General features: G+C 40.1%; 1 protein-coding gene across 1 annotated transcript in view; it reads right to left on the bottom strand.

The window, feature by feature from the left end:
* Positions 1 to 27,516, bottom strand: part of LOC139712380 (GDP-mannose 4,6 dehydratase-like) — a 100,939-nt gene that overhangs the window by 41,706 nt on the left and 31,717 nt on the right. Inside the window, exons 4-8 of the mRNA XM_071624205.1 lie at positions 27,052 to 27,161; positions 17,941 to 18,133; positions 13,916 to 14,020; positions 8,097 to 8,224; positions 2,724 to 2,842 (exon numbers count right to left, since the gene is read on the bottom strand). Of these exons, the coding sequence (XP_071480306.1) occupies positions 2,724 to 2,842; positions 8,097 to 8,224; positions 13,916 to 14,020; positions 17,941 to 18,133; positions 27,052 to 27,161 (655 nt within the window). The remainder of the gene's footprint in view (positions 1 to 2,723; positions 2,843 to 8,096; positions 8,225 to 13,915; positions 14,021 to 17,940; positions 18,134 to 27,051; positions 27,162 to 27,516) is intronic.

Below are 27,516 nucleotides of genomic sequence, written 5' to 3'. Positions count from 1 at the left end.
AATACAAACCAAAACAACATCTTAACATTCCCTTGGAGAGACATTAAAACATCATTTTCAGTATACAGGTTTGTCAAATCTGTACTACTGGGATAAATTGGCACATACAGACAAAACAAGCTGGCTGGTTGACCCGTTGAGGACCAGTTCCGAGTATACTCGGGCAAGCGTCTATGGGAAATGCGTGTTGTAGCAAAATCAAACCGTCCTCAACGGGTTAACCAATATTTGGGTGCACTATTATTGTGCTGCAGGTCTTCTACGGGGACGAGTTGTGTGTACTGTGTGTGTTTGGGGGTGGACCACTTCACTGGATATGTACCCTGCTCTTTACGATGAATGAATGAAGTAAGATCGTTAACGTTTGTGGGTTGTGACTCTCTAACACATGGGACCTCCATTTATGACCTTGCATTACAAAACCAACAAAAAAAATCGCACCCCTTGATTTTAAGTGAGGACTCAAAAAAAAAGGTAAAACGGGTCAACCAAATTAATCTTGAGTTTTTCATATTTTCTGAAAGAGCCATCCTTCTACATCATTCCTAAGTTTGGGATTGTAAAATGAATGGGAAAGTGTGTTTTCAGCAGTTTTTCTACAACCCTTTTTTGTCGAGTAGTGAGATCAGGTATGTCCTAGAGACCCCTTTTCATTTCTTGAAAATCCTATGCATACTCTTCACTTTCAATTCTAATAACTTTTGAAAGGATAATTGCTACTGCTTTGAAAGTTGGGACTAATCATGGGCAGAATGTGTTTGCTCAATTTCAGTTTAATCTGATAATCCCTTCATTGTTGTTGCTGCGAGTGTCTATATCCTGTTTTTGACCCATTCATTGCACGGGTCATGCAAGTAGCACCCTGGTTTGGTAAGGATTAAGCACTTGAATAGACTGTACTTCAGAGCCTCTTTTCACAGTTCACACTTTTCCAGAGCGTGAGCTTTCTTTCAGATATCTAGGTATTGTAGGTAACGAGAGTCCATTTGTATTGAGTCATACATCATTTTAAAGCTTAGAGTCTGCTCTTTCAAAATCTGCCCTCAAGTAAAAATCAATGTCTGGCGGCTTTTTGCTGGTTTTGTGATGCAGGGTTACATCTAATGTCCTCCCATCCGAGGGACAGAGTGTTTTGCCTCTTACTAGAGGGGAAGGCATGATAACACTCAACATCGCTCAGCAAGACTCACTGGGCTTCGAACCTGAGCCATTAGATTGGCAAGGCAGATATACTACTGACCATGCCACTTCACTGCCTCATCTCGTCGATAGGCATCACAGGGAAAAATCAAAAAGTCTGTGGGTAAGATCAGATTCCTTTTTTAAGTGCCTTGTTTGCCTGGAGTAGAAAGGGACAATTCCCAACTCCAGCCCTGGCCAGACATAGTCATTACTTCTGTCTACTAATCCTCCCATTCAGTCTCCCTGATAGGCCAGGAAGGCTTAAGAGATTAGTGATGCCATGTGCTCTGGGGTAAATATTGCACAACACCATGGGAGAAAGCACTCTGTGTGTATTGCATAATACACTTGACAAGTTGGCTGGTTCAAAGGAGCAACTGGAAAAAACAAAACAAAACAATTTTGAGGAGCACAGTGCCAAATCCTAGGTTGATCTAAAACTCTTTAAAGGGCATTCCTGACAATTTGAATTATTTCACATCATGTAGTACATATCAAATCAATAGCACCATGTATGGATATGTGGAATTTATTGTGGTACTTGAGCAGATGAACTGATACTTTAAAGTCTGGGTGCCAAAGTCAGATTCTGGGCCTAACCTTGTTTTAACTTCCGCCTGACGTTTTTTTATGGTTTTACGCTATTTTGGGGGTGCAGAATCTGAATCTGGATGATGCAACTCTTGAATCTTGAGGGTTTTGAGATATTCAAGATTTTTTAATGTCCATTTTGACAGACGTCTTGAATATCTAAAAAACCTAAATTATGCAAGAGTTGCATCAACCAGATTCGGATTCAACATTCAAAATTATCATTTCATTTAGTTGCCCCAGAATCTTCTTCTGGGTGACAATACAAGCCATTTTTTAAAACTCTAGAGTCACACAAGTCGCAGTGGCTGATCAGTCGCTGAAGTCGTGGCAAAGTAAGCTGTTTCCTCCAGTGAGATGCGCCCTTATGTCATCATCCCTGTTCACTGTGATTTGGTATGAAGTTTGACGACATTCTTATTCCTCATCCCAATCGCTATAAATTCTGAAACCTGTACCCAGGACAACCTATTTATAGATGTTCGCGTGCAAAATTCTGCAAATTATCTGGAGGTCTCCTTTAAACAAGCAGAGAATTGCTATATATGTGTACAAATAATACTACCATTCAGGGAGTGATGGTATGTGTCTACAGTATGCTCATTTTTTGTTTATATTTAACCCGTTGAGGATGAGTCCCGAGTTTACTTGGGCAGGTGTCTATGGGAAATGCGTGTTGTAGCAAAATCAGTCTGTCCTCAATGGGTTAACACACATATTAATTGGATTTTCTTTGCTTCTTCTTCCTATATTTTCCCTCCTGCTCTTCTTCTACCCTCTCTTCCTATCTCTCTTCCATCCTCCTCCCCCCACCTCATTTTCCTCTTCTTCCTCCACCTTCCCTCTTGCTTCTCATCCCCCCACCCCTTCCTCCTCCCTCTTCTCCTCCTGCCTGTTCTCCTTCTCTTCCCCCCTCCCCCCTCCCCTCCCTCTTCGCCCTCATTACTCACACAATGTCGACTCCAATGTTCCTGAATGCAGATACCACAAACTCCCTCACGGAGTGCACGGCGTTGGTTGCTATGACGAAGTCCTCCGGTTCCGGTTGCTGGAGCATCAACCACATAGCCTTCAAGTCGGCGTGGAGGGAGCAATGCGGAAGGAGAAAAAGACAAAATGGAGAAATGAATGTAAAGCCTACATTATATTGAAACATCCCCGAGTGCAACCAGGTACAAATATTGACTGCTTCGAGGGACATGGTAAAAACTATTCGCCCAGAGGCGATTTCTCAACAGTGATATACTCCGAAATGAAGTTGAAGGGCATTTATAGCACTATTGAGAAATCACAGAGGGCAAATAGTTTTAACCATGACCCGAAAGAAAGCAGTCAATATTTGCTTTAGATACAATGTACCACATCCCACTGAATTTTAAGATATCTAAGCTATATCATTTCAGAATGCACATATACATTGTACATGTATACAGCGTGTAAATACATGTGTACGTGTGCAAGATAAACTTATTAAGTCAAAAAATGAGCAAAGAAAATGGGATTCCATCGGGATTCGAACCCGAGTCCTCCGTATGCTAGCCCGGTGCTCTACCGACTGAGCTATAGAAAGCCCTAGTTCAGTGTTTGTCCCAGAAACCCTAAATTCTCAGTGCTCAGATGGTCAGAAGCTATTTGCTCATTTTTTTCACTTGATAAATCATATTCATTTCTGGTCAGTTTTCTCCTGTTTGCGTTTGTTACAAGATCAACTTACACATCATGTATGCACATCTTGAAAAACTAACAGATAACTGCTAGGCAGTATTGCAAAATTTTCTACACTTTGGACCAATCAGAATCGATTAATTCATTAAATGAGGCATATAGAATGAAATATAGGCTGTTAATGAAAAACAATGCATGGCATGCATCGACAAATGATTATGAAGCAGATTTTCTGCCTCAACTCACTCTAGTTGCCTAAAGTCACAATTGAGTGTGTGTATGTGTGTGTGTGTGTGTGTGTGTACACCTGACATGATTAAGGGGCACAGCATTTGCAATAAAATATCTTTGACAAAAAAGACATCATGGGAGAGATGAATTTCTGTAAAACATTTCGTATCACCACCTCAGTTGAAGTCATATTAGAAACAACGTACATCACAGGCGCATGCACTCGCAGTATCACTGTGATATGTGTATTTTGTCCACTCAATGTCCCCAAATATCTGCTTGCATAATATCAAGGTATTGCTGTACATGTAAGAGAAAGGGACTGGAATTTGTTGTGACATCTTACGTGGATGTCCTGCCAATTACAGGGGCATGCCAATCTCAAAATTACAGTGTATGCCATAACCAGTAGTTGTCTGCCTGGAAGTGGTATGAGGGGTCTAGGGCAATTACCCGCGAGCAATTACCCCAGACCCTTCCCCTGACCCTAACCCTAATCTTGAACCTAATCCTAACCCTAACCCGAACACCAACTCTAAACCTAACCCTAACCCTAATCTTTAATCTTTACTCTGACCTTATCACTAACCAGTATTTTGCGGGGGGGGGGGGGGGGGATTAATTCAAAATAATCTAAAAGGGAGGGAGAATATTTTGTTTTGCTCTGTTTTGTTTTGTTGCTGAGGCTGTTCATAAAAAAGAACCTTCATTTGATTTGTATTCAATATTGATAGTCAAAGACAGAGAGAAAGAAAAACTAGAGCCAGCCCAGGGTTTGAACCCCTAACCTTCAGTTACAAGGCTGTGGCATTTACACTCGAACACATTCTCCATGAAACGATCCTACTACAAATGTATGTCTATATGGAAACAATATCACAAATAGACTGCATTCACTATCACACATAGTGCTTGAGCCGTAACAAGCTCTCCTAAATAATAAAAAAAACCTAAAAACGTTTGTGCCACCCCATTGGTTGACCTGCTCTTTCGCTATAGCACATACACGACAAGTACCGCTGCGTGCTTCGCTGCCAAGCATACAAATGCCGTCAAGCAGTTTCGGAATCGCTCAAGATGACGTCAATATCCGTGTACATTAACTCCCATCGACAATGCTCTTCCTCTGACTCCAAGTTTCCCATTTGCCTTGACCCAAGCAGTGGCTGTCATCACATTCGGGCATTGGCTCGGACAATGCCTGTGGACACGAGAGGTGCTTGTATTGAACAAATAGTGAATGGTCTTCATTAACGTGCACCAGAACAAAATTTTGCCTTTATGACCATACACTATATTTTGTACACCAGTGGTACTCTATATAATTCACCCGTGATGAAATCAAATTGCACTTAGTGGGACTCGGGTCGAGTCTAGCAACTTCAAAATCGGAAGAGGCGGGCAGATAAAGTCACATGACAATATCTTTCGATGATACTTCTAGTCATATGCACTTGTAATACAATGCAAAATGTGTAATTGACAAACGTTGTCAAAACTGAAACAAGAAGTTGTCGCGCATGATGCAAGCATTCTTTCTCTTTTAAAGAGGGAAATTCTTGAATGACGTAAAAATAGCACTGCAATGTGGAGAGAAGGAGAAGAACACAAACAACAGTTATGTATCCCAAAATAACTCCACGTGGGAGCGCGTCACAATCTATTAGTCTGTAAACCGAGTCCTCAAGGAGAATGGCTCAAAATAACTGCAGTTATGAAAGAGTGGGAACGCATCGAAACACGAGATCCTCTCAATGGCATCCTAAATTTAAACTTCATCCACGATAACTTTCAAAACAAGTCACAATCTCTCGGTTTCGCACGAGTCACTGGCATCTGAATTTCGCAATGTCTCCCCAACTGTCATTCTTACGACATCTCTGCGACAGGCGTGTCTCACATTTTCTGGGTCACAGGTCGGACTGGATATTGGTCCTTTTGCCCATCTACAAAGTAGCACTGCTTGCCAAATGCATAGTAATGACTTCAATGGTTCACTTTCTATCTGTAGACAGGGTTGTCTATCCCAATGTAATTCCTCTCATTTCTAAGGATAAGTATTGCAACAAAATAAGATGTCAATTTTGTTCCCCTTCCCAAAACACACAAGGTCACTAGTTCAACAGAATACAATTTGTGCAACCTTACACTTACAACAACAAAAATTATGCCGAAATAATACTAAGCCTCAAATTATTTTCTGGCACAGAAAGGACAAACATGCAGGATCATACATGTTGAGTTAATCACTTCCTCATCAAAGGATACCGGTCAAACCTGGAATGACTGCCTCCAGAATAAGAAGGAAAAAGAATGAAGAAACAGATACTTCACCAATCAGTTCCTCCTTGAACTTGCAGTAAACACATTCCCTCGACCTCCGTAGTCCTTGTTTGCAATCGTCATTCTGTAATTTCCCACTAGCTTTCCTGAAATAGCATGTGCGTAACGTTGGATCACACTACATTCACTGGTGTCATGAAGCACAGCTGACCACCGACGGGCTTCGCGTTTCCTTTTAATATTCCCCTATCTATGCGGTGGTTTGCCACTAGATTCGGCGCTATTGCATGTGGGGGCGCTATAATGATTACGTCACGATGGCAATTTCTAGCTCTCGGTTTCCCGTTGAGAGGTACAGTGTACGTTCGTCTGTGATCAAAAGGGCGAGACGCTGGTGTGATAGTCATTACACCAACCAAATCACTAGATGAAATGAGGGGAGAGCTGTCTGAGATTGAATACCTTATCTGTGGTGAAGTGCGTGCATTTAGTAGATTTTCTCCATAGGTGTCTCAAGTAGATACTGCAAATAATGATGCTCTATAACAGGGTGTTGTTATTGATAAAGTTCATCACACCAACAGTCTCGGTGTGATTATGTAATGTTTCTATGCCTCTATAAACTCATCTCTAACCAGAAATCCCCACATTTCCTCATTCCCCTCCCCCCTTCCCCCTCCCCCCCCCCCCCCCCCCCCCCCCCCCCCCCCTGAACCCCATAATGAGCGCTGTTACCTTTCAGGGTTGCTGTTGGTGCCTGATTCACTCTGCCGAGCTGTCTCTGGAGCATTGACATCATGCACTGACTGACTGAATTCAACAGTATAAACCAATGATGCTTAGTGAATAATCACCAAAGATATCGCCCTCTTTCTATATTCTTTGACACATCATCACTAGGCATGTACAGCAGCTACAGGTAACTTAACTCGTTGAGGACAAGCTGATTTTGGTATACTGGTAACACACATTTCCCATAGACACCTGCCCAAGTATACATCGTACTTGGGGGGCTCCATGACTTTTGCTGCTGTGACAATTGCTCCCATGAACTATCTGCTCATTACACATACAATTGTATGCCAAACATAAATTCTACCCACAAACATAACCCTAATCCTAATCCTCACATCAGACTAAAGCTAAAACCCTATCACAACCCTTTACCCAAACCCTAAAGTTAATTGTCTTGGGACTAGTCCTCAAGGGGCTTAAAATGCTAGAAAATGTAATCCTTTCCTCCCTAGCCACTTCTTTGGAAAACTTGAATACATAATAATAATGATAGGCCTATATCCTGGTCCAGTTATAAGCCTTCTTCATGTCCTATCCTGCTTCCAGAGAAGGACTGGTACTCTTTTATTGTACACCTCTCTTCATTTCATGCAAAGTTGAAGATGAACTTGCTCTGTCTCGTGTTAGATGCCTTTCTCTTTGCAATTTTTCAAAATGTGTATCACACAACAGCGTGTATGTTTGATGCTGACAAAACATCTGAAGTCTTCATCTCCTATTTGACTCCAAGGATGGGGGGGGGGGGGGGGGGGGGGTGGGAGAAATGATATACAAATGATACACATCAGTGAAGGCATCAGTAAAAATTACCTGCACAAGATCGTATCTTTGGAACACTCTGACATGCCTGAGGTGATAGCTGAGGGTGTTTGGACTATTTCCAAGGTACTGAGTGTGAGAAATTTATCCTAATGTCCCAACAAAATGATGGGTAATTTTGCTTTATAAAATGATGAAGCAGATCACTGTCGTTTGATAGAGCGCCCTCATCGTGAGTAAATAAGATGATGACATCTCATCCAATCATCATCATAACGTGGGAGTGCAATTGACCGGTCATTATACTCTACTAATGACCGGTCAAGTGCAAAATTAAGTGGTAATCAAAACAAATGCCCGATCACATGTATGCAACCAATCATTTGATTAGAATCTGCTTCATCATCTTATGACATACATTGTATCATGTGATACCTTTCTCCCTATTAAACATTCTAGCATGATTTACTCTACCCTCCCTTCAGTGTTTTCTGCTTTTGTGTTACTGTAATGTCACCAAAAAACAGAGATGGGATTTTGGAGACAACATCTCCGCCCCATTCCCGCGTTGCTAGGCGTGTCCCTCTCACCTCCACGTAGTCGCGGGCGTGGCCCCAGTCTCTCTGCGCGTCCAGGTTACCCAGCTGCAGCTCCTCCTGCTGACCCAACGAGATCTTTGCCACGGCTCGCGTGATTTTCCTCGTAACGAACGTCTCTCCTAAAAAGACACAGAGAACACAAAAATGCACACACACAAAAAGAAAGAAAAAGAAAAATTTTAAAAGGACACTGGTAACAAGATGATCAACATTTCACCTGTACATCACGATCAGGGAGATTCTTAAGCACAGACGGGGAGATTTATTTGTGTTTCCTGCATCTCAGCAGGCAAAAGTAATTTCCCAATCCAGGAGACTATTACATTCTTCTGTCAGGAAGTGAAGAGACACATGTATCTTTAAGTTTAACGACCGAGTAGCTTCAGGATACCATGAAGTGGCAAGGCTGGCCCGATGTGAATACATTCAAGAATCCCATAACAAATTATCTGTACTAACTTTATCCCTGATCTCTATGAAGTACACATGCAGCTGGAGATGACCATTAACTGATGAGCTACGCTTCGAGGCACTGTACATGTAATTAGCTGACTAGTACTACGTTGTATTTGTGGTTTTTTAATGTACCCCGGTGGGCAGTGAATGAATTAGGCCACCCATGAATCTCTGCAGTACCGGGCCTTTAATTGGAGCCTCCTGAAAAATCAAGGGGACTGGACAGCTAGTCTGTAGTGAAAGACAGAAAATCAAAACCATGAAGTATATGACAATATAAAACATCTGCATTGGCGGAACATTAAAACCAATATGGTCTCATTTTTACCTAGGGTGGCCTCTTCAGTGAGAACAATATTCATCCACGTGCCCCTGTCATCATTACCCTTGCACTCCCAGGTACACTGTGCTCATTAGAGACACCGAATTGAGCACAGGCTTTCACGCTGAAGAGCCTTGCCCACTTACCAATATACTGAGTTCCTCTAACTCTCACACATCTGAGTATATATTTGTTATGTGTCTTTTTTTTTTCTTTCCATATAATCCATTACTTGCTGTGCAGAAATCGTCTGGCTGCAGACTTTAATTCTATGGGCACCATACAATTTATGTGAATGGTATGCCACAGGAAAAAAAAAAAAAGTTGTACCATAGTTGTGACTTGCTTTTCATTGCTCCCCAAACAGAAAAGTTTTGATGGAAATTCGTTTCAACTGATAATTATGTATGGGGGAATTGAATGTGTACATATAAATAATAATAATAATATGATAATATGAAATATTTATTTAGTGATTAATACAATATGTTTCAAAGCGCTTTACAACCATCAAAACAAACAAACAAACAAACATATAATGATAAATGATGACTGGTATGGGAAAGAACATAAAGAATGGCTGATCCAAAGGGTTGGGAAATTGCAATGCTATTGATGCAGGAGGATATAAGCACTGAGACAGACTTTACAATGTATAGCATCTCTGATATGCATGATGTTCTTACCAAAAAAGGATAGAATATTACATGCAGTATGTGCCCTAAAACAAAATTCATCATCTGTTCTACTTAATTGTGCATAGGTTTAGTTGAATTACTTTGAGAGTGACAGATGCCTATAGCCCTTTATCAAAAGAAGATTCTGTACATAATGGCCTATTATTCCCTGGAAGGTATAACAATATTACTCTCAATGCAAACTAGATCACTGCATGCTTATTTTTGTCTATTATAAGTTATGTTTATTTGAAAGCCTGCTAAGACTTTACCAAGAGACTTATGTGTCACAGAAATAATTCTGACATACTTTAGTTGACCTTTGACCACTTTCAAATTACGTAATTATATATTCTATAAGAAAACAATAAAAATAGTAAAGCATCAAATTTGTATTAAAAAAAAAAGTGGACGGGCAGTTTTGGACAATCTAGGGAGTAATCTGATGGGCGGTTTCGGGCGGTTCAGTTACTAATGGGTTAACTTCATTTGAATTTTCCTTGATCGCAATTTTCACTGCATCACCAACGAGCCCAAAGCCCACAGTTGAATTATGCAGGCCGCGGATGCCCAAAACTGCATAACCTCATTGTATGATGCACTGCTTTCCCTTGTTTGCTATTTCCTTTATATGCTTACACAAACATATTCTGTTGTGGGAGAACATCTACAAATATTTAAGTATTATCTGCCTATGGGAGAATATCCTAAATGATTCCCTATTGCATGATTATGTTTATCCAATGGCTGACTGGTGAATAACTAAACTATATATTAAAAAAAAAACCTTTCATAACCACATTTAGTTGATGAAATTTATGGCCATACAGTTCAAAAACTCCATGTAAAAACAGATTTACTCTGAGAGGTACACACTTGTAGAACACTTTCCCTGAGGAAGATCAGTAAATGACACAGTCCGTAACTCCAGCACTAGCCAGGCCTGCTAACTCTGCCTAAATCTCTCATTCATTATGAATGAGAGGCAAGGAAGCCTGGATTACTACACATTAAAGTTGTAAGTGCCTGCTTAAGGGTATTACAAAAGAAAAGGAAAAACATACTCTATTGTACTTGCATTTGTGCCTAAAGTCCCACCTTGGGGGGGGGGGGGGGGGGGGGGGAGGCATTTGACTCTTCTTATTGTATGCTTTGTGTGGCAATTGGCACTCAAGCTGGAGTGCTTTTTTCACTGATTGGTGTGGATGTCAGGACACTCACTGTCAATGAATACAGATTACCTAATCCCCCTAATCCCCCCTAATCCCTATTGTGTCATCATGTGGCCTTCCTGTTGGACTGAGGCACATTGCTACACCTGAGTTGGCTTGCTAAATTTATAACTGGGCTGAGTTTCAATGGATTACTGAATGCTGGTTAAAAAAAAAAAAAAAGCTTGGCAAGTGAAAGCTAATACATGTAGTCTAGGCACATAAAAGGTTAATCAGTATTAGAATTCATTAAAATACGAGACTTTCGGAAACATTCCCTTGAGAGTTGTTGGCAGTAGATTATCTGTAGTTGGGCAGAGATGGCTATGATGTATTTCTTAAACATATTTTATCACATTTGAACATGCGTTGCGCCTGTCTGCACATCTACTGTAAAAGTGGAAACTTTCACCGTGCAGAAATTTTTTTACGCATTTCGTGAGATATGAAACCACTGCAAAAATAAAACCGCTCAAATATTTTCGCTCTGATATGTAAAAACAATTATTTCATCTCAATTCTGCAGAAATGAAAGCATGCCAAATTCATTTTTTACCCGCCTGATCGAGAAAAATTACCCACATGTAAATTTCCACTTTGATAGTATCTAAGGTGGGTGAACAGCACTTTACATAAAGCTTAATACTGCACTGAATACTTAGTTCCCTAATCATCTGACTAGCATTTACTGAATTTTCTCTAGATCTTGGCCAAATTGTCACCCAATTGAAATGGTACTGAAATAAAATGTGCACCAGCTAAAACTCATGCATATAATGTATATCCATCATGCTATTGATGCTCTATCCACAAAAACCACTACAATTACTTTATAGCCCCATTGGTTATCACTGGCACTTTAGCTTGCCATAAATCATTCAACACCACACACAAAAAAAGCTGCCAGTGTTACTAGCAGTCCCCCTCCCTCTCCCCTCCTCTCCCCTTTCATCTCCGCCCCCCCCCCCTCCCCCATCGTCGGTCATGCCTACCAATTCGTTACTTGCAACTTTAAAATAACACAACTGATTTTAGCCATTTCCACCGCAGTCTATTCATATTTTATGTGTGTGTGGCCTTTTTTTTTCTTTTCTAAACTGTCAATATTAATTGCTTGCCCCTGTAACATTTGTGCTACTACACTGTATATTCAAGGCTCTGAGCATCCCTTATTTTGCGACACACAGGGATCGTATGTGCAGTGCCGCTGCACATTTTGTGTGCACGTTTCTCGTTACGCACAGATCATTCGTGCATCACCTCATCACGTTCTGTGCACACATGCGGTCGCTGAATGCTCAGTTGGGCAAGGGGGGGGGGGGGGGAAGGCAAAAAACACCCCATGTTCATGAGAATGGCTTCCAAAAATGATCCTGACAATCACCATTCTCCCATTGTGCTTCACTTGGAGGAGCAAGAATGGGTGGAGTTCCCACTGCCATTCGAGGCAAAACCATAAAATTAGGATAAATTAAATTCTCCTCACTTGTGCACTCACACGGATGATTGCCATACATGCATCAAACATGCATAAAAAAAGCTAGCTCATGCACATTAATTCATATATGCAAAACTGTATTGCAGACGGGCTTAAATTCCGAGCGTTCATGGCTCATAAATCTTTATCAGATATTCAAGTCACTGCACTCATGGCTCGTAATGGTCCCAAGGTTGTTTTACACCCATTCTGTTGTGATGCCCATCAATATCACATTACGGAAAAATTACAACTTATTTTGTTTTTTCATAATCATGCAGAGTGGCAGTTTCTAATGGATACAAATGTAGGCTTATTGATCATTGTTTTAAGTCTTCTGTGTCTGGTGTGCATGCTACCTCCTAGCTACAATGAGCAATGAGATTTGATTTGTTTTTGGTGTCTTTTTTTTTTCCCCGAGGGGGGAATGAATGGTCACAATGTGGTTAACTGCATCAATGCCGAGTATCATCTGGTTGTTCATGACGTGCATGTTGATCAAACAAGCATGCAAGCTAACAAACAAATCCTAACATACACAAACTAACGCAAACTTGGTTCAGATTTGACCTACTTCCTGATAATTGAAAGTCTACATCTATCGTGTTCAAGAATCAGAAGGAAAAACACAAAAGAATCTTGATCTTATCCCCATTTACATTCATTAGAATAACAATGAATGGATGAAATCGGATGGTTGGTCTAGCCATCCATCTACCTATCTATTCATCTATCAATCTATCTATCCATTTAGCCATCCATCTCTCTAACCATCTATTCATCTATCTACAATTATGTCCACCTACTTCTATCTACAGTATCTACCTACCACCTATCTACACATGTATCTATCTATCTATCTATCTATCTATCTATCAATTTATCTACAATTGTACATTGTATCTATCTATCTATCCATCCATTTATCCCTCTATCTATTTACATGTATCTAGTAGAGTTATCTGTCTGTCTACTTATCTACATATTTACAGTTGTATCTACAATGGACATCTACCAACCTACATGTATGTATGTATGTATGTATGTATGTATGTATATAAAACTGTATGTATGTATCTTTCTATCTATCTATCTATGTATCTTTATCAGCATGTATCTATCTCACTGTCTTCTTGTTTGTTCGAATGTTAAGGACCTTAACCCATAATGATTATACGAAGGAGATCTCTCTCTCTCTATCTATCTTTCTATCTGCGATTATATGGGGGAGATATCTCTATCTATCTACATGTGTATACATTCATATACCCAACTATCTATCTATCTGTTTAACAATATCAACATGTATCTATCTCACTGTCTTCTTGTTTGTTTAAATGTTGAAGATCTCATCCCTATAGGAATTATATAGGGGAGATGTTTACCTACAGTATATCTACAAGGTATATCTATCTATCTATCTATCTATCTATCTATCTATCTATCTATCTATCCTGCATCTATCTATCTATCTACCTATCTATCTAACAATCTATCTATCTATCTATCAATCTATCTATCTATCTATCTATCTATCTATCTATCTATCTATCTATCTATCTATCTATCTAATCTAACAATATCAACATGTTTATTTGCATCTATCTCACTGTCTTCTTCTTTGTTTAATGTTGAAGACCAATTATACATGGGAGATCTCTCTGTACCTCTGCGTGGACTTTCATGGTTGAAGAGGATTCCGTTGCAGGCGAACATGTTGTAGGCCTCCCGAAAGTTGATGGTGATCCAGTAGGCATAGAGCTTTGCCACTCCTGTGGTGGTGGTAAGAGACAGGAATAAGAGGAAAACATGAATACATGGCTAATCAAGTCAACTGCCTTTGCTGAAATCCAGTGTACTTTGGTTGCTGATTAGAAAAAATGATTTTTTTGATCCTTTCTGTGTCAGTGAGTCAAATATGCACAAATTTTATACACAAACCTATGGACATGAAATGAATGTGACACACAGAGGGTTAATGTTATTTTTCTCTTTTTATAATACAAAATACTTGATATCATGAGAAATTCCCATATGAAGTCTTCATGCTTCAATATGTTAAAGGTCAAAATTAAGTCCATAGACTATCAACATAAATTTTATCTTGGAAAATTATGAAAATCATATGCTGTTTTTTTTTTTTCCCCTACGCTAGCTTGAGCAACATAAGTTTTGTCTTTGAAAAATCATGAAATCATGTTGGTATTTGGGATTTTTTTGCCCCATTACATTGTAGGCCTACAGCGTAGCTTTTAATATATCTCTGTATTTATTCATGTTTCTATCAGTTTCTTTCTTGTATTAGCAGTGCACAGTCAGAAGACTCCATTAAGTGTCCCATGTCATCGCACACTCTGTCAATCATGTGCTGCACACAGAGTTGTGTACAGAGTACCGAAAATGTCAACTATCACCCCCTGACCTTAGCCCTGATCTGACATTCCTTTGTATCTGGATGACATGTGTACATCGACGACGTACACGTATGTGCACATTCTGACGGTTTATTGATCTATTTGGAAGTGACGTGGCATCGCGCCGCACTGAATGTTCAAGGTAACACATACATTGTACAGTTGTACACTCTACAGGTACTATCTGCATGGAACAGATTATTGCCGTGCGGACTTCACTTCGAAGTCAAAGACGGCGGTCGGGTCTTCCATATTCACCCCCTCTTGAGGCAAGATAATGCCAACTGGGGGAGGCTTGCGTGATTGGGCCTAATGAGCTGCACCATCAGTATTGTTCATTTGCTATGTTGCACTCGACTCCTGGCTGTGCCCCCAGGCAACATCATCTTCCCTGGAGGCTTGCTCCGGAGAGCTGTAACCATGGCGATGGCAGCTATTGTCCACACTGGCACAGTAAATATTACATGCGCGTGGTCAGGATATTGTAGGTCCCCGACAGCCTGGTCGCTCAGCCATTTATAACCTATGTTTTGTTTGATTTTTGAAATGGAGATTGTTCCCTTTGTAACGCATACAAACTATGCACATACAGTGTGCACATTGCACCATAAACTGGCCCGTATTCCAGTAGCAATTTTACCATACAACAGGACTGAACAGAAGCCTACGAGCTGGTACAATGTGTTTTCATCTGAGTGTGCATTCAGTGCATGCCAACACATATGTAAACATATTTAGATATAATTATGACAACATTGTACATGGACACAAAATATGCCCACATCAAATTTTGTGCCACATGTATGCTACAAGAACTTGAAACAAAAAAAGAAACAACAAATGACTCGGGGAAATCGCCACCATTCAATGCACATCGTACATCAGTGGGCATAGCATGATTAAGATTGATGGAAAGCAGTCACGATAACATCAAAGACCAGCAAAATATAAACAAGTCCCACATTGTAATATTTATATTACGTTTGTACGTCGAGACTTTTGATGATGTACAAACACCGGAGACATGTTTACATTGTATTATCAGTGGGACTTCATTTCCATGTATTTGGTATGACAAGACAACCACACAGTTTATTTTACATAATTACTCTCTTGTATTGTGCTTTCTATGCAGAAGCACTTAGAAATGCTTGTGGAGTGAGCACCATATTACCTGTATCATATTTCCTATGTACAATTAAGATTATATTACAGACAACTGTCCTTAATCAAATCATCAGACTTTGTGTATCTATGAATTCATCTACAGCTCCTTAAAAAAAAAAGGGGGAAAAAAAAAGAACTTTTCATTCAAAGAATAGGTTTTAAGCTGAAGGCGCATGAGGATATATTCTACAATGCCTATTTTTTTTTTTTTCAAATAAGAAAATAGTGAACCATACGGGGTGCATGTATGATTCACCAATGGATTGTTCTACACACAATGAGCTTTATGCGGGCCAAGATATGGAGTCTCAGATTCCCACAAACAATGAGACAAGACCTGATAATAGGCCATTTCCCCCTTTAACATATTCTCAACAGAACACACCATTGTCTGGCATATGTCTGGGCTTTTGACCTTTGCACAACAGGAGTTGAGGGGGTGGGAAGACGGGGGTGGGTGGCTAGAAATGCAGGGACTGCCAACCAACTTTAAAGTGAGCATCAAATGTACACTGTAGAAAAAACAAAATCCTTACTGTAAAACCATAGATTTTCACGTGCATGAAATCTTTGCGAGGAACCAAGATTCGCAAAAACAAAATGCATGTGAACGTTCCTGATTACACTACGGTGCACTGAATGCCAGTGGCAGTTCGTGACAATTGTACTACCTCAAGGGTTCTATCTACTAAAACCTGATCCTCAGTACTTGGGAGTTTAGAATTACTGGCCTAATTGATTATCAGACAAATCTTCACTTGGTATCTCAGTACCAAGCCTACAATGAGAGGAAATATAGAGCAAAATTTAAAAAATGCAAAGAGATTGGTGCTTTAAGCCACCGATGACCGACACGAATGCATACAGATTGTGTGCCAGGGTCATGTATGGATTACACTTGAGAGTTAAGGATAATGAAAAAATGATAACGAATTGACTTTGATATCACAATGCATAGATACCATCTCTTTGCAGCAATGCACTCCCTGTCACCTAGGATTGGATCGATGCAAGCCAGCGCTGACCCTATTTTGAGGAGAGTCATGATACACTGCTTTTTTCTGCAAGTACAGTGTATGTGTAGTACATAGTGATGTACTTGGCCTGAAAACCTCCTGCATTCTAATGACATGTACATTTGTAACTGGAGCAGAAATAATGCATGCATGAATATTTTGTTTGTTTTTTTTCACCTTTTTGCACATTGATTAAGATATACACCGACCTACTGTATGGTGAGTGAGCGATGAAATGACTGTACATGAGGCTAGTACGTTTGTATATTTACATTATCTGGCGCCACAACATCTGGTCACGATGCATATGCAACATATTTTTTTTTTCTATAATCTTCTCTCTACAATTCTGCCTCTGCATCATCTGGTCCTGACATATTCATGTATGCTCATTACATCTTTATATATATATATTGCGCTTTTCCTGGTTTTTGTTTTGGTTTTTCTCTCTCTCTCTTTCTCTCTTTTCAAATCAAACACTGGAATTAACTGCTTGCCTAAAACGGTCTAACAAATCTATATATCTCTGGTAATTAATTTTCCTCAGCTGAACAAACACACAAACACATAAATTGAATAGATGAATTACATATGAATTAATGATTAGGCGAAAATCCCGGCTTTTACAGCGCACCTATCGCAGGGATCAAATCTGAACATGCTGTGTACTCACTCCACTCGCTGGATTAAAAGCAGACTGGTCTGATTTAAACTTTCTGCCACACGCATGCTCAAAATCTACCACTGAAATGACCAGCTCCTGAATGGGCCTCCCATTGCTATAGTGTACACCTGGTTAGAAAGGAGTGCATATGATCAAGTGGATAATAGTGTCTCAATGGAGGAACTTTAGCGCCCCTGCTGGGTACAAACTCTCTACTTCATATCAGGAGTGAACTCCATGGGGCCTCCTGACCACCAGACCTTAATACCAGCATGCTGCATTAACTGCAAACTATCAAACGATGGCGTATCTTTCGTGCTTGTGTAAGATTTTTTTTTAAAGAGTAGCTACAAGTGTGGTACCATTTGGAGTAATAACCCTAACATCAAGCAACACAAACGGTAGAAATGAGGCAGATCGGTCGTCATTACCGTACGGAGATCGCGGGTAGAAGGGCGTCGTCTCCTTCTGGGGGATCTCCTGCACCTTGCCGTACATCTCGCTGGTGGACGCCTGGTAGAAGCGCACGCTGGAGTCCAGCCCGCATGTCCGGATGGCGTCCAGGAGCCGCAGGGTCCCGACTCCATCCACGTTGGCCGTGTACTCGCCCATCTCGAAGGACACCTAGGTGTGGGCACAGCCACGGAGGAAAGGCAATCGATGGTAAAACAAAAAAGATTTGAACACATTCAGATTTTTACATCCCTCTTCCACTCATTTTACACTCTTTGATGTAATATGACTGTTTTACCCTTTTTTGCCTGGAAACACATCTGTTTAACTACCACGATTTTTATGCTAGAGTGACATTTATCCTTTTTGCTTTTCTCAATATGATATAGTGCATGGTAATTATGCAGTGTATTCCATTACTACGTATTTCCATATTTCACCATTTATTTCATTTTTTTCTTCACTGACAAATTGTATGATGTTCAAAGAGACAAATGGCACTAATATGTTGATCATTTCATCATATATTTAGTTACTTCCATTCATATCTTATAGGCATTTGAATGAAGGATTTTTAAAACTTTCTAAATTGAATTAGAAATTCAGTTTGATATTGGACAGTATTTCATTAGAAAATATAATTATTCTCGGCATGCATAATATCATTAGAGAGAGTGACAGAAAAAAAAAAAAAACAAGCAAGAAGAAATTAGTTTTACCAAGAATTGTTCAACAGCACAACACATCAAGATAAGTGACCCGGAAATATCTGTGTTATGTTTCATGCAACAAGGGGGAAAGTTTGTTGTCACTCATATCCACTACATTTAGTTTACATCACATTTCACGACATTGGATGGAATATGAGAAAATAGTGCAGGAGTTGAAAATGAGGGCATTATCTCCTGGTTTCCCGGGAAATGAGGCCATCAAAATATAGATGGGGGGGGGGGGGGGAGATGGCTTTACACTCACCCGAGCCACACGATAAATTTGGCCTTGATGTAACTACTCCATGGTGAAACTGAAGGGCATGTCATTAACTTAATTGTAACAGCCTCTTTCAGTATTCTCTTTAGAGCTCCTACGAACAATCACCGTCATTTAGCAGCTACACTAACAGTAAATGTGGAACTCACTTCCTCAGTGTATGAAGAACCAAAGCTCTTAAAGTGTACAATACCCTTGAAATAAAATTTGTGTACAGCTAAGATACATACACAAAACAACAACAACCATAATTTACCTGTGATAGCTCTTGAAAGTACAGATATTTCAATAAATCAGATCATATCTCTATAACAATTTGGCACTTGTGCTCTGCATGTTTAAGTTCTGCTCCGTAAGCGCCGGTACTAATGTATGCATAATAAAGGTTCTAGCTACAATGTATGCATGTACGTTTTTACAAATAATATCGAGATTCAATGTTGACCAGTCCGTAGCTGATCGCACACACTTTGCATATCACTATGGTTCAAGATGCATGAATTGGAAAAAAATATTGATAGCACAATCATAGGATGGAAAGAATAGGGTGATCAACTAGTCTATTTCAAGTCGTTTTTGTTTTAGTATACTCTTTACAGTTTATGTTTAAAGAGGGTATGTTTCAAGTATATTCTACAAATATAGCGAACATACCACTCACGGTATTGGCACACTTTAAACTTACTATAAGGACAATCTCAAGACTTACCTACAAGTACATGTATAGTGTATCTTTTTAATAACTTTAATAACACAGATACACTATAACTGTAGGTAAGTCTTTAGATTGTCCTGAAAGTGTACCAATACCCTGAATCGTATGTTTGATATATTTGTAGAATATACCTGAGACATACATTGTACCCGTACAGAATGACTGACATTCTTATGTTTAAACCCTGTAATTATCATTCTTTTGTAATTTTGTTTCTACTTTTCTTTCTTTTTGTGATGTCCTGAAGCAGCTTGAACATTTGAATTTAACACACACAGTGCACTAATCAATATGTGTAGTTAAAAGACCACAAAAATAAATGAACTGTTAGTATGCACACTAGAAGTTGACTTCAAAAGTGTACAGTATTGTACTGGCATTGAATGCATTGTGTAGACAAAATCTTTCATGTGCAACTTCCTTTCACGGATCCTGGCTTCTCGCAAAATTCGTGAAAGTTTCAACCAACTTCTGGTTTTACAATACATACTGCACAGAACATAAAGTCCTCCACTTTTGAATATAGGAAAAGACGATGCTTGAAATCTACAGTCAGCCCAACTTGGGCCCTCATTCACATACCACCTGAAAGGATCCCATGGGGACTGGCCATACTAAGTGTATAACTCGGCATCATCAACCTCAGTGAATGATTCCTGTCAAATGTGATCATAACCCTACAAACAGAACAGGGACCACCCCTGAAAACTGCCATGACCAATTTTCATCTATCCTCAACATCATACATGGGGTATATCTAGACATGCAACACTACTACGGGCATGCTGCTTCCATATCTGGAAAAGAGGGGCATTTCTGAAATCGCTGTACTGGCCCTTTGGGGCATTGCTTCTGGGCCGCCGTATGAAATACAAATAATGTATTGTTCAAAAACAGCAAAACAAACAAAAGATAACATTGTATCACTCCTCCCATGTTTGTATGATTTCTGCCGAGCATTGATAAAATCTCATCCTGAATGCAGTTTTTTAAAAGGAGACAATGGTGCTTCTGACTTTAACAATTCAAATCTATCCAGCATGCTTCCCCTTTCGAAGGCCTGATTTGGCAACAACTATCACTGTCAAAAAAATCAACAACAAAAAACAAAAAAACCTACTCTCCCCTCCAAGAGTGCATGTACTTGTATTTAAAGTTCTATGAGAAAATGAGATATTTGACAGTGTCACCCTGTTTGCAGGCCATTGGTACACATTACATTTAAGCAATTCTGTTTCCCATCTCCCTAAGATTAGATTCTGCCAAGTTTAATTAATTAAACTCAGTTCATGGACTGCACAGAATGAAGACGGAACAGGTAAAGAGTCTATGAGAGGGTGATGATTGACAGATGACGGATGAAACACAAATTGCAATGACATCATGGCACTGGAGTCCTTGAATCCCGTGAGCTAAAGGGGTGCTACAGAATGCTATGCCATGCAATCATCGTACTCAACCATTAAGCAACCATATCTACAATTGTATATATACACGTAGTGTGGAAGATTCAGATTCAGATTCATATTCAAATTTGGCTTTAAGTGGTACCTTCATCCCGTAGGACGTCTGAAAGTGACACCCACAGCATTGCCCAGCAAGACTCGGGGCATAAATTTTGCTGTGAGTGTTTGTGTGATTTTGCAACATACAGGGAGAACAGAATTAATGATAATTGTTGACTTTTTGAAAATGTTTTCCTATAGTGTCTTTTCCATCATATTGCATTCTTCAATTGCCATAGACACTGGAATAAAATTCACACTTGCAGTGCACTTAGGGTCTACACCATTCCCTGGGGAGCATTCTAGCCAGACCAACATTTTCACCCTTTCTGTGCCTCGAATGCACAGAAAACCTCCTGCATTTGTACACCATCCAAAGTCCCTGGCATGGAGAAGATTTTTACAGCACGCGTGTGCTCCAAAACCACACGAACACTCAGCATCCTGTCCAGTATCCATTTAATACACATGGGTCGAGAGGAATGTGGCTCAATAGCCTAGGGTCTTGCTCAAAGATACGCACCATGCCAAGGCACAGTTTGAACCCTGGACCTACTGAATGAAGAGTCGGCGCACTACCCGCCACACCACAGAACCTCTCATTAGTTTGCATACCAGGTAAAGTTTGGAACCGACATTTCACTTGATGAAACTGGAGTGCCATCCAGGTGGGCAAGAAATCAATTGTGACGAAAATTGGCACAAAGTGATGAGGAGCAAAAGTAAAACCTGATGAGTCAGCTTAATGGTGGGACGTGTTGGCACATGAACTTGACAACATTGAATGGCAGCGAAACCACTCTTGGGAGGAGAACTGGCAAGAATTCAAATTGTATTTAACAAGACAAACACGCATATCCCTGGATGGAAAAACCCTAACCACAGATCAAATTCATGATATTCAATAGGTCATGGAGTCTCGGAGACAGAACAATTGGCAAATTATTTTGCAGCTTCAGGACGCAGAAAGCAACATTTGAAAAAATATGAACAGCCTGCTTAATCTGTAGAGGACGAGCGCTGAGTATACTCGGGCAGGGGTCTATGGGAAATGCAAGTTGTAGCAAAATTAGCCCGCCCTCAATGGGTTGGTAACACTCTGTGTGATAATCGTGAGAGGTACACCAGTAGAACTTGAAAGAAAGTTGCTCTCATTTTTTCCATATGACAAGATGGCCAGATAGCTCATATTCAGCAGCATTGTGTAGCTGGTCTTCCATGGGGTCCAGTTGTGAGTACTTGGGACAGACCACTTCACCAGGTTATGCATCCTGCTCTATGCCATGAATGAATGAAGCAGGCTCTTGCACCGTGTACGTGCAGGAGTTGTGACCGTCTCACACACGGGACCTCCATTTTATGTCCTATCCACGGGACAGACCATTTGCCTCTACTAGAGGGGACCACACAATAACACACAACATTGCTCAGTAATACTCACTTGGGTTGGAATCCGTGCCCAAACCCAAGCCGTATGATTGATATATGATTGACGTATGATTGATAGGCTACCGCATGAGCCATCTTGCCACCCTCAAGACTGCACTCCGTCAAATCAATAATGATGATACCATTACCAAACACTGGTGCTTTTCTTCTTCTTACAAAAAAAAAAAGAAGAGACAAATATATAAATATATTCATATGAAGACTCTCCGACAGAGGAGTACACATGCAGTAAATGCAGAAAGCACTAAATATGTAGCAGCTGGTTGGGAATATATTGTGTCATGAAATATTTTGAAGTTGATTTGAGGCAAAAAATAGACTGGAAGAGCCTCAGTAAACCCTCTGGGGAGCAACATACAAAAAAAAAAAGAGAGAAAGTCATTGATTACTGTTCACTATGCAAACAGGAAGCCAATAGAGACTACAGAGCTGACGAGATGGGAAAATAAGCAATTGAAAACAACAACAGCAACACCACCATGATGTATCACATGCACAGGACAGGCGAAACCTTTGAACTTTCAAAAACCCAATTCCAAGAAATCGATATTCACGCACCATGCGAGATGGTGGTGGATGTACAGCATGGTTGCATTTTGCCGGACCACAGACAGAAACCTTTTCCTCACATGATCTGGTTCAGAAGGGTTGTAACTTCAAATGCACAATGTACGTTATGTAAGACGTATACTGTACATGCTTATGTGCTCTCTGATTTTTGTTATCACCTGCAACACACACATTTTTTCCCCGCCAGATCCATACTCTACACAATGTCATGATCATTCCCTGCAAACGGTCACAAGGGCTAAATCAAAAGAGACATAATCGTGTATATCAAGGGGACAGAAGAATCAATTTTGATGAATATCATGATATATCATATCTTAATGCTTGTAATTTGTGCTTTCTGATTTTTCACAAAGTTCAATTAGTCTCTATGGTTATTGGTTTAAATGTCTATTTGGTCTAATAATTCAGTAGTCTGGTACAATGTAAGTCTAATTAGTGTCATTAACATGTATCACTGTTAAATGTTAAAATGGTTACATCAATTACTTGGTATAATATATTATATTTACATGTTAACTGAAAAAATTAAAATGTGCACACACCAATTCATTGCTGTGTGTGTTAATGCTTGTGCAAGAAACAAGAGCATTAAAAATGAATTATATACTATGGAATATATAGATGTTTCCTTGTAAGAACTGCCACAACAGGGCAAGTTAATCTGAGAAGAAGTTAACTTTAAAAAATAACAAATGAAAATAAAAACAGGACCGACACTTTGTGTGACAACATTGCAAATTTTGAGTAAATTTGGACAATACATCGTACAGTACAGCCGGTGAGAATGCTATCATTGCATTTCATTTTGTACCAAGGAGCCCAAACAGATAATTGCTATTTCATTTACAAGACCAGAACAACTGTCGATAACTTTCACATTATTGAAATAGAGGCATTTCTTTCTTTTTTTAAAAATCTCTTTGAGGATGATGTGCTCGAGCATTTGCTCTTCAATTACAGGCAATGTTAGCTTGTGTGCTTCTAACACACCTCAGTGCTGTTTCTGTACTGGGGGCCCTTTTTTTTTCTCTCTCTCTCTCTTTTGTAATGAAGAGGGGAAATTTGTAATCAATATTTGTTTGCTATACAAATGCTATCTTGCCCCATTATAGCGCTCCAAAGCCTCAACCTCTCACCACAAACTGTCTCATCCTGAGCGTTCATACGATTTCAACAACTTGGCACCAGAACTGTAAGTCGTTCAAGATTCAGACAACGTCTCAGTGCGGATATATCGGAGTTCATAGAGGCACGAGAATTTGCCTATTGTGAAGACATAAGAATTTGTCTATTGCGACGCCACAACAAAAATTGATGACGTCATCCAGTGCACTTCCTGTACGACCATGCCACAAGGGCAAGAAATACCGTCAGTGTGCAGGGTACAACACTCCTGAAGAAGGGTGTGATATTCCAGAGGAAAGGTGCAATACTTCAGAGGAAGGGGATTAGATGTCCCTCAGAGGACCCATACAAATCACATCAGCATTATTATGACCCATATTCTGCCTGGAGTTTTAGATAATGTATACACTTTAACCATGGACTACAACTAAAACCATTTGTCACAATCAGGTATTAATTTAAGATTTGTATGCTCTTGCCCCGGATCATGTACTGGTGTATCAGTCCCGAAAGAATATCATTTACACTCAAAAAGAGCAATATTTCTCTGCAGTGTAATTTCCTTTGACTTTCCTTTATATATTTCCACTATTTGAATACCCTGTAACGAATACTAGCATCTTTACTGAATTTATAATCCACGGTTATGTAAATGCTTTATCTACACCGCCATTAAGAAATTGGGTCTGTGTCATTAGGAGAGTTGAAAGATTTAGAGTTGCATCGAGGGCCTTTAGATTAGAGTTACCATCCCCTGTGTCAGTGTTAACACACGTTTAAGTTAATCAACACATGAATAGTCACAAACACATACACACACGCACGCGCGCACGCACACATGCAAACACACGCACATACTGTAATTGCACATGTACACACTTGCACGACAGTTAGGGACAACGTGAATTGCTTACATCGTCACATGCTCCACAGAATGCGGTTTACCCGGCACTTTGTACTTCACTGCAATGCACTGATATATATGTAAAAGCTTGATGAAAAGCAACAACATGTACTCATATGCGCAGTTTGTCATTTATAGGATTTAAACATGTACACGATGTATCAGTGTATATCCGTAACCATATATGTACCACTGGATGTGAGGGGGAGATGTGTCATTGGTGGGGGGGGGGGGTTATCGAGAGGACACTAATCTGCAGTAAATTAGTAAAATAATCAAATATTCAATATCAATGGACCTCATAAGCAAGTCACAAGCAAAGCAGCCATTTCTTCTTGCACTGCAGCCATGCTGATGAGCAGATATCTGTGCAAAATATTACAATTAATGTATAGAGTCAAACCTGTCAATAGCAGCCACCGCAAGGGAGATGAAAAAAGTGGCCATTGTAGACAGGTGGCTGCTATATTCAGGGTCGTTAACATGACTTTTCTCTTGGGACGAATTGTGTTTAGTGGTCGCATACGGCAGGTGGCTGCTATAGACGGTGGTTGCTTCAGACAGGTTTGACTGTATACATGTGCATCATATTATATATTTCTCTTTTTATTTAACACCTTACCACGAACAGAATTTAAAGCAGTTTAGCATAAATGCAGAGGAAGGAAATCTCATCCCAATGGCACAATTGCAGAGTAGAACGGAATTGAAGCAAAGCAAGTATCCATCCATTTGTAAGGGGGGTGGGTGGGAGTCTGTCGAGGGGCTTAAAAAATCCAAGTTTTCACCTTTCGCTCTGCTTATCATTTGACGTGTGTGGTAATTGTTATCAATATCAGTTATGCATTTGTACAATGTCGATTAACTCTGATAATGTAATCTACATACTTCTCCGATGTAGATTACAAAATTTCTCCTTGTCTGCCGAATTATGCTGTTTTGATTGCAATAGGCAAAATGAAAATCATCTCTTTGATTATAGCAATATACACAATACATCCTTGCTGACAAAACATCATTCAGGCATGCACGACCAGCTTGCAATACGCACTTGAATATACTGAAAACAAAAAGAACAGTTATACAGGCAATAACCATTTAACGTTCTGGATCACACCACCAACGGGTTACAAATACTGTAAACGTCAATATTTTCGCGCGATTAATTTTTCGCGCTGAGCGGCTCGAAAACATATTCGCGGGTTCTTAAATTTGCGCTCCACAGCGGGTTAATACACAGTCGCTGTTTTCATCCAGCGATGCCAGCGTATGAAAGCGACGTAGCGAGCGGCGCGAGTGTGAGTACAAGTGCTCAAATACGTAGTACACTGTACACATATTTTACTCGATACATGTACTGTAGTACTAGTACTGTAGTCGCGGAGATGTAGCACACCAATCGGTCATAGGCTCGGTGCGTGCGGTGCGTGCGATGATACTGCTATATGCGTAAACATGTGTGTACTACGTAGCAGTATCATCGACGAAGCGCACGCAATTCAGGCCGTTCAAAATGTGCATAAAAAATTGCGAAGATATATTCGCACGTTTTTGAATTCACGCTACCGAACGTAGCGCGAAATCCGCGAAAATTAATGTACCGCGAAAATTTCCACGTTTACAGTAGTTTGGAGAATGGGCATGTCCTCCAACGAATACCATGCCATTCTGCATTCTTTTATCACAAATAGCATGCATTCACAAACAGAAAAACCAAGGGCGAGGAACTTTTTAAGCAGAAGGGGCTAATGATGGCTAGGGCTGGAGGTGGTGGTGGTAGCGGTAGTGGTGGTGGGGGTAAGCTGCGACCACGCCCTCACTGTTGTACCTTAACGTGACTCTGGGCTCCAAGGTTGTAGATCTCCGTCGGTCTCACACGACTGATGATCTTCACCAGACACGTGCTGTCCGTCAGGTCTCCGTAGTGCAACACCATGGCTGGAAAGGGCGGGCAAGATGAAGAAAGGATTAAAGCTAAACATAGTACTCAAAAGGGCTCAAATTTCATCTTTCACCGAGTTACATTTAATAGCAATATATCGGAAAACTTCCCTAAGAAACTTGTCAAGCTGACGCGATTTGCCTGGATAATGAGGTATTTCTCATAGTATTTTGAGGTCAATAGTGTGAAATAATATAATATAAACTATCATTCTGGAAGCCCCCTTCCTGCTCAGGAGTGGGTATGCAGAACGCTGCTAATGCGTGATAATTGAATCATGTCCAAACAGTAGTATTGGATCCCACGCAAAGTAAGCAGTTGGCAATTCACTCTTGTGTGCAATGGATACCA

The sequence above is a fragment of the Diadema antillarum genome, unplaced genomic scaffold (assembly GCF_040938485.1).
Source record: "Diadema antillarum isolate AM-2024a unplaced genomic scaffold, OU_Dant_1.0 seq00001795_RagTag, whole genome shotgun sequence".
Classification (NCBI taxonomy): domain Eukaryota; kingdom Metazoa; phylum Echinodermata; class Echinoidea; order Diadematoida; family Diadematidae; genus Diadema; species Diadema antillarum.
Note: the sequence above shows the minus strand (reverse complement) of the source record. Positions and strands in the feature narration are given on the sequence as shown.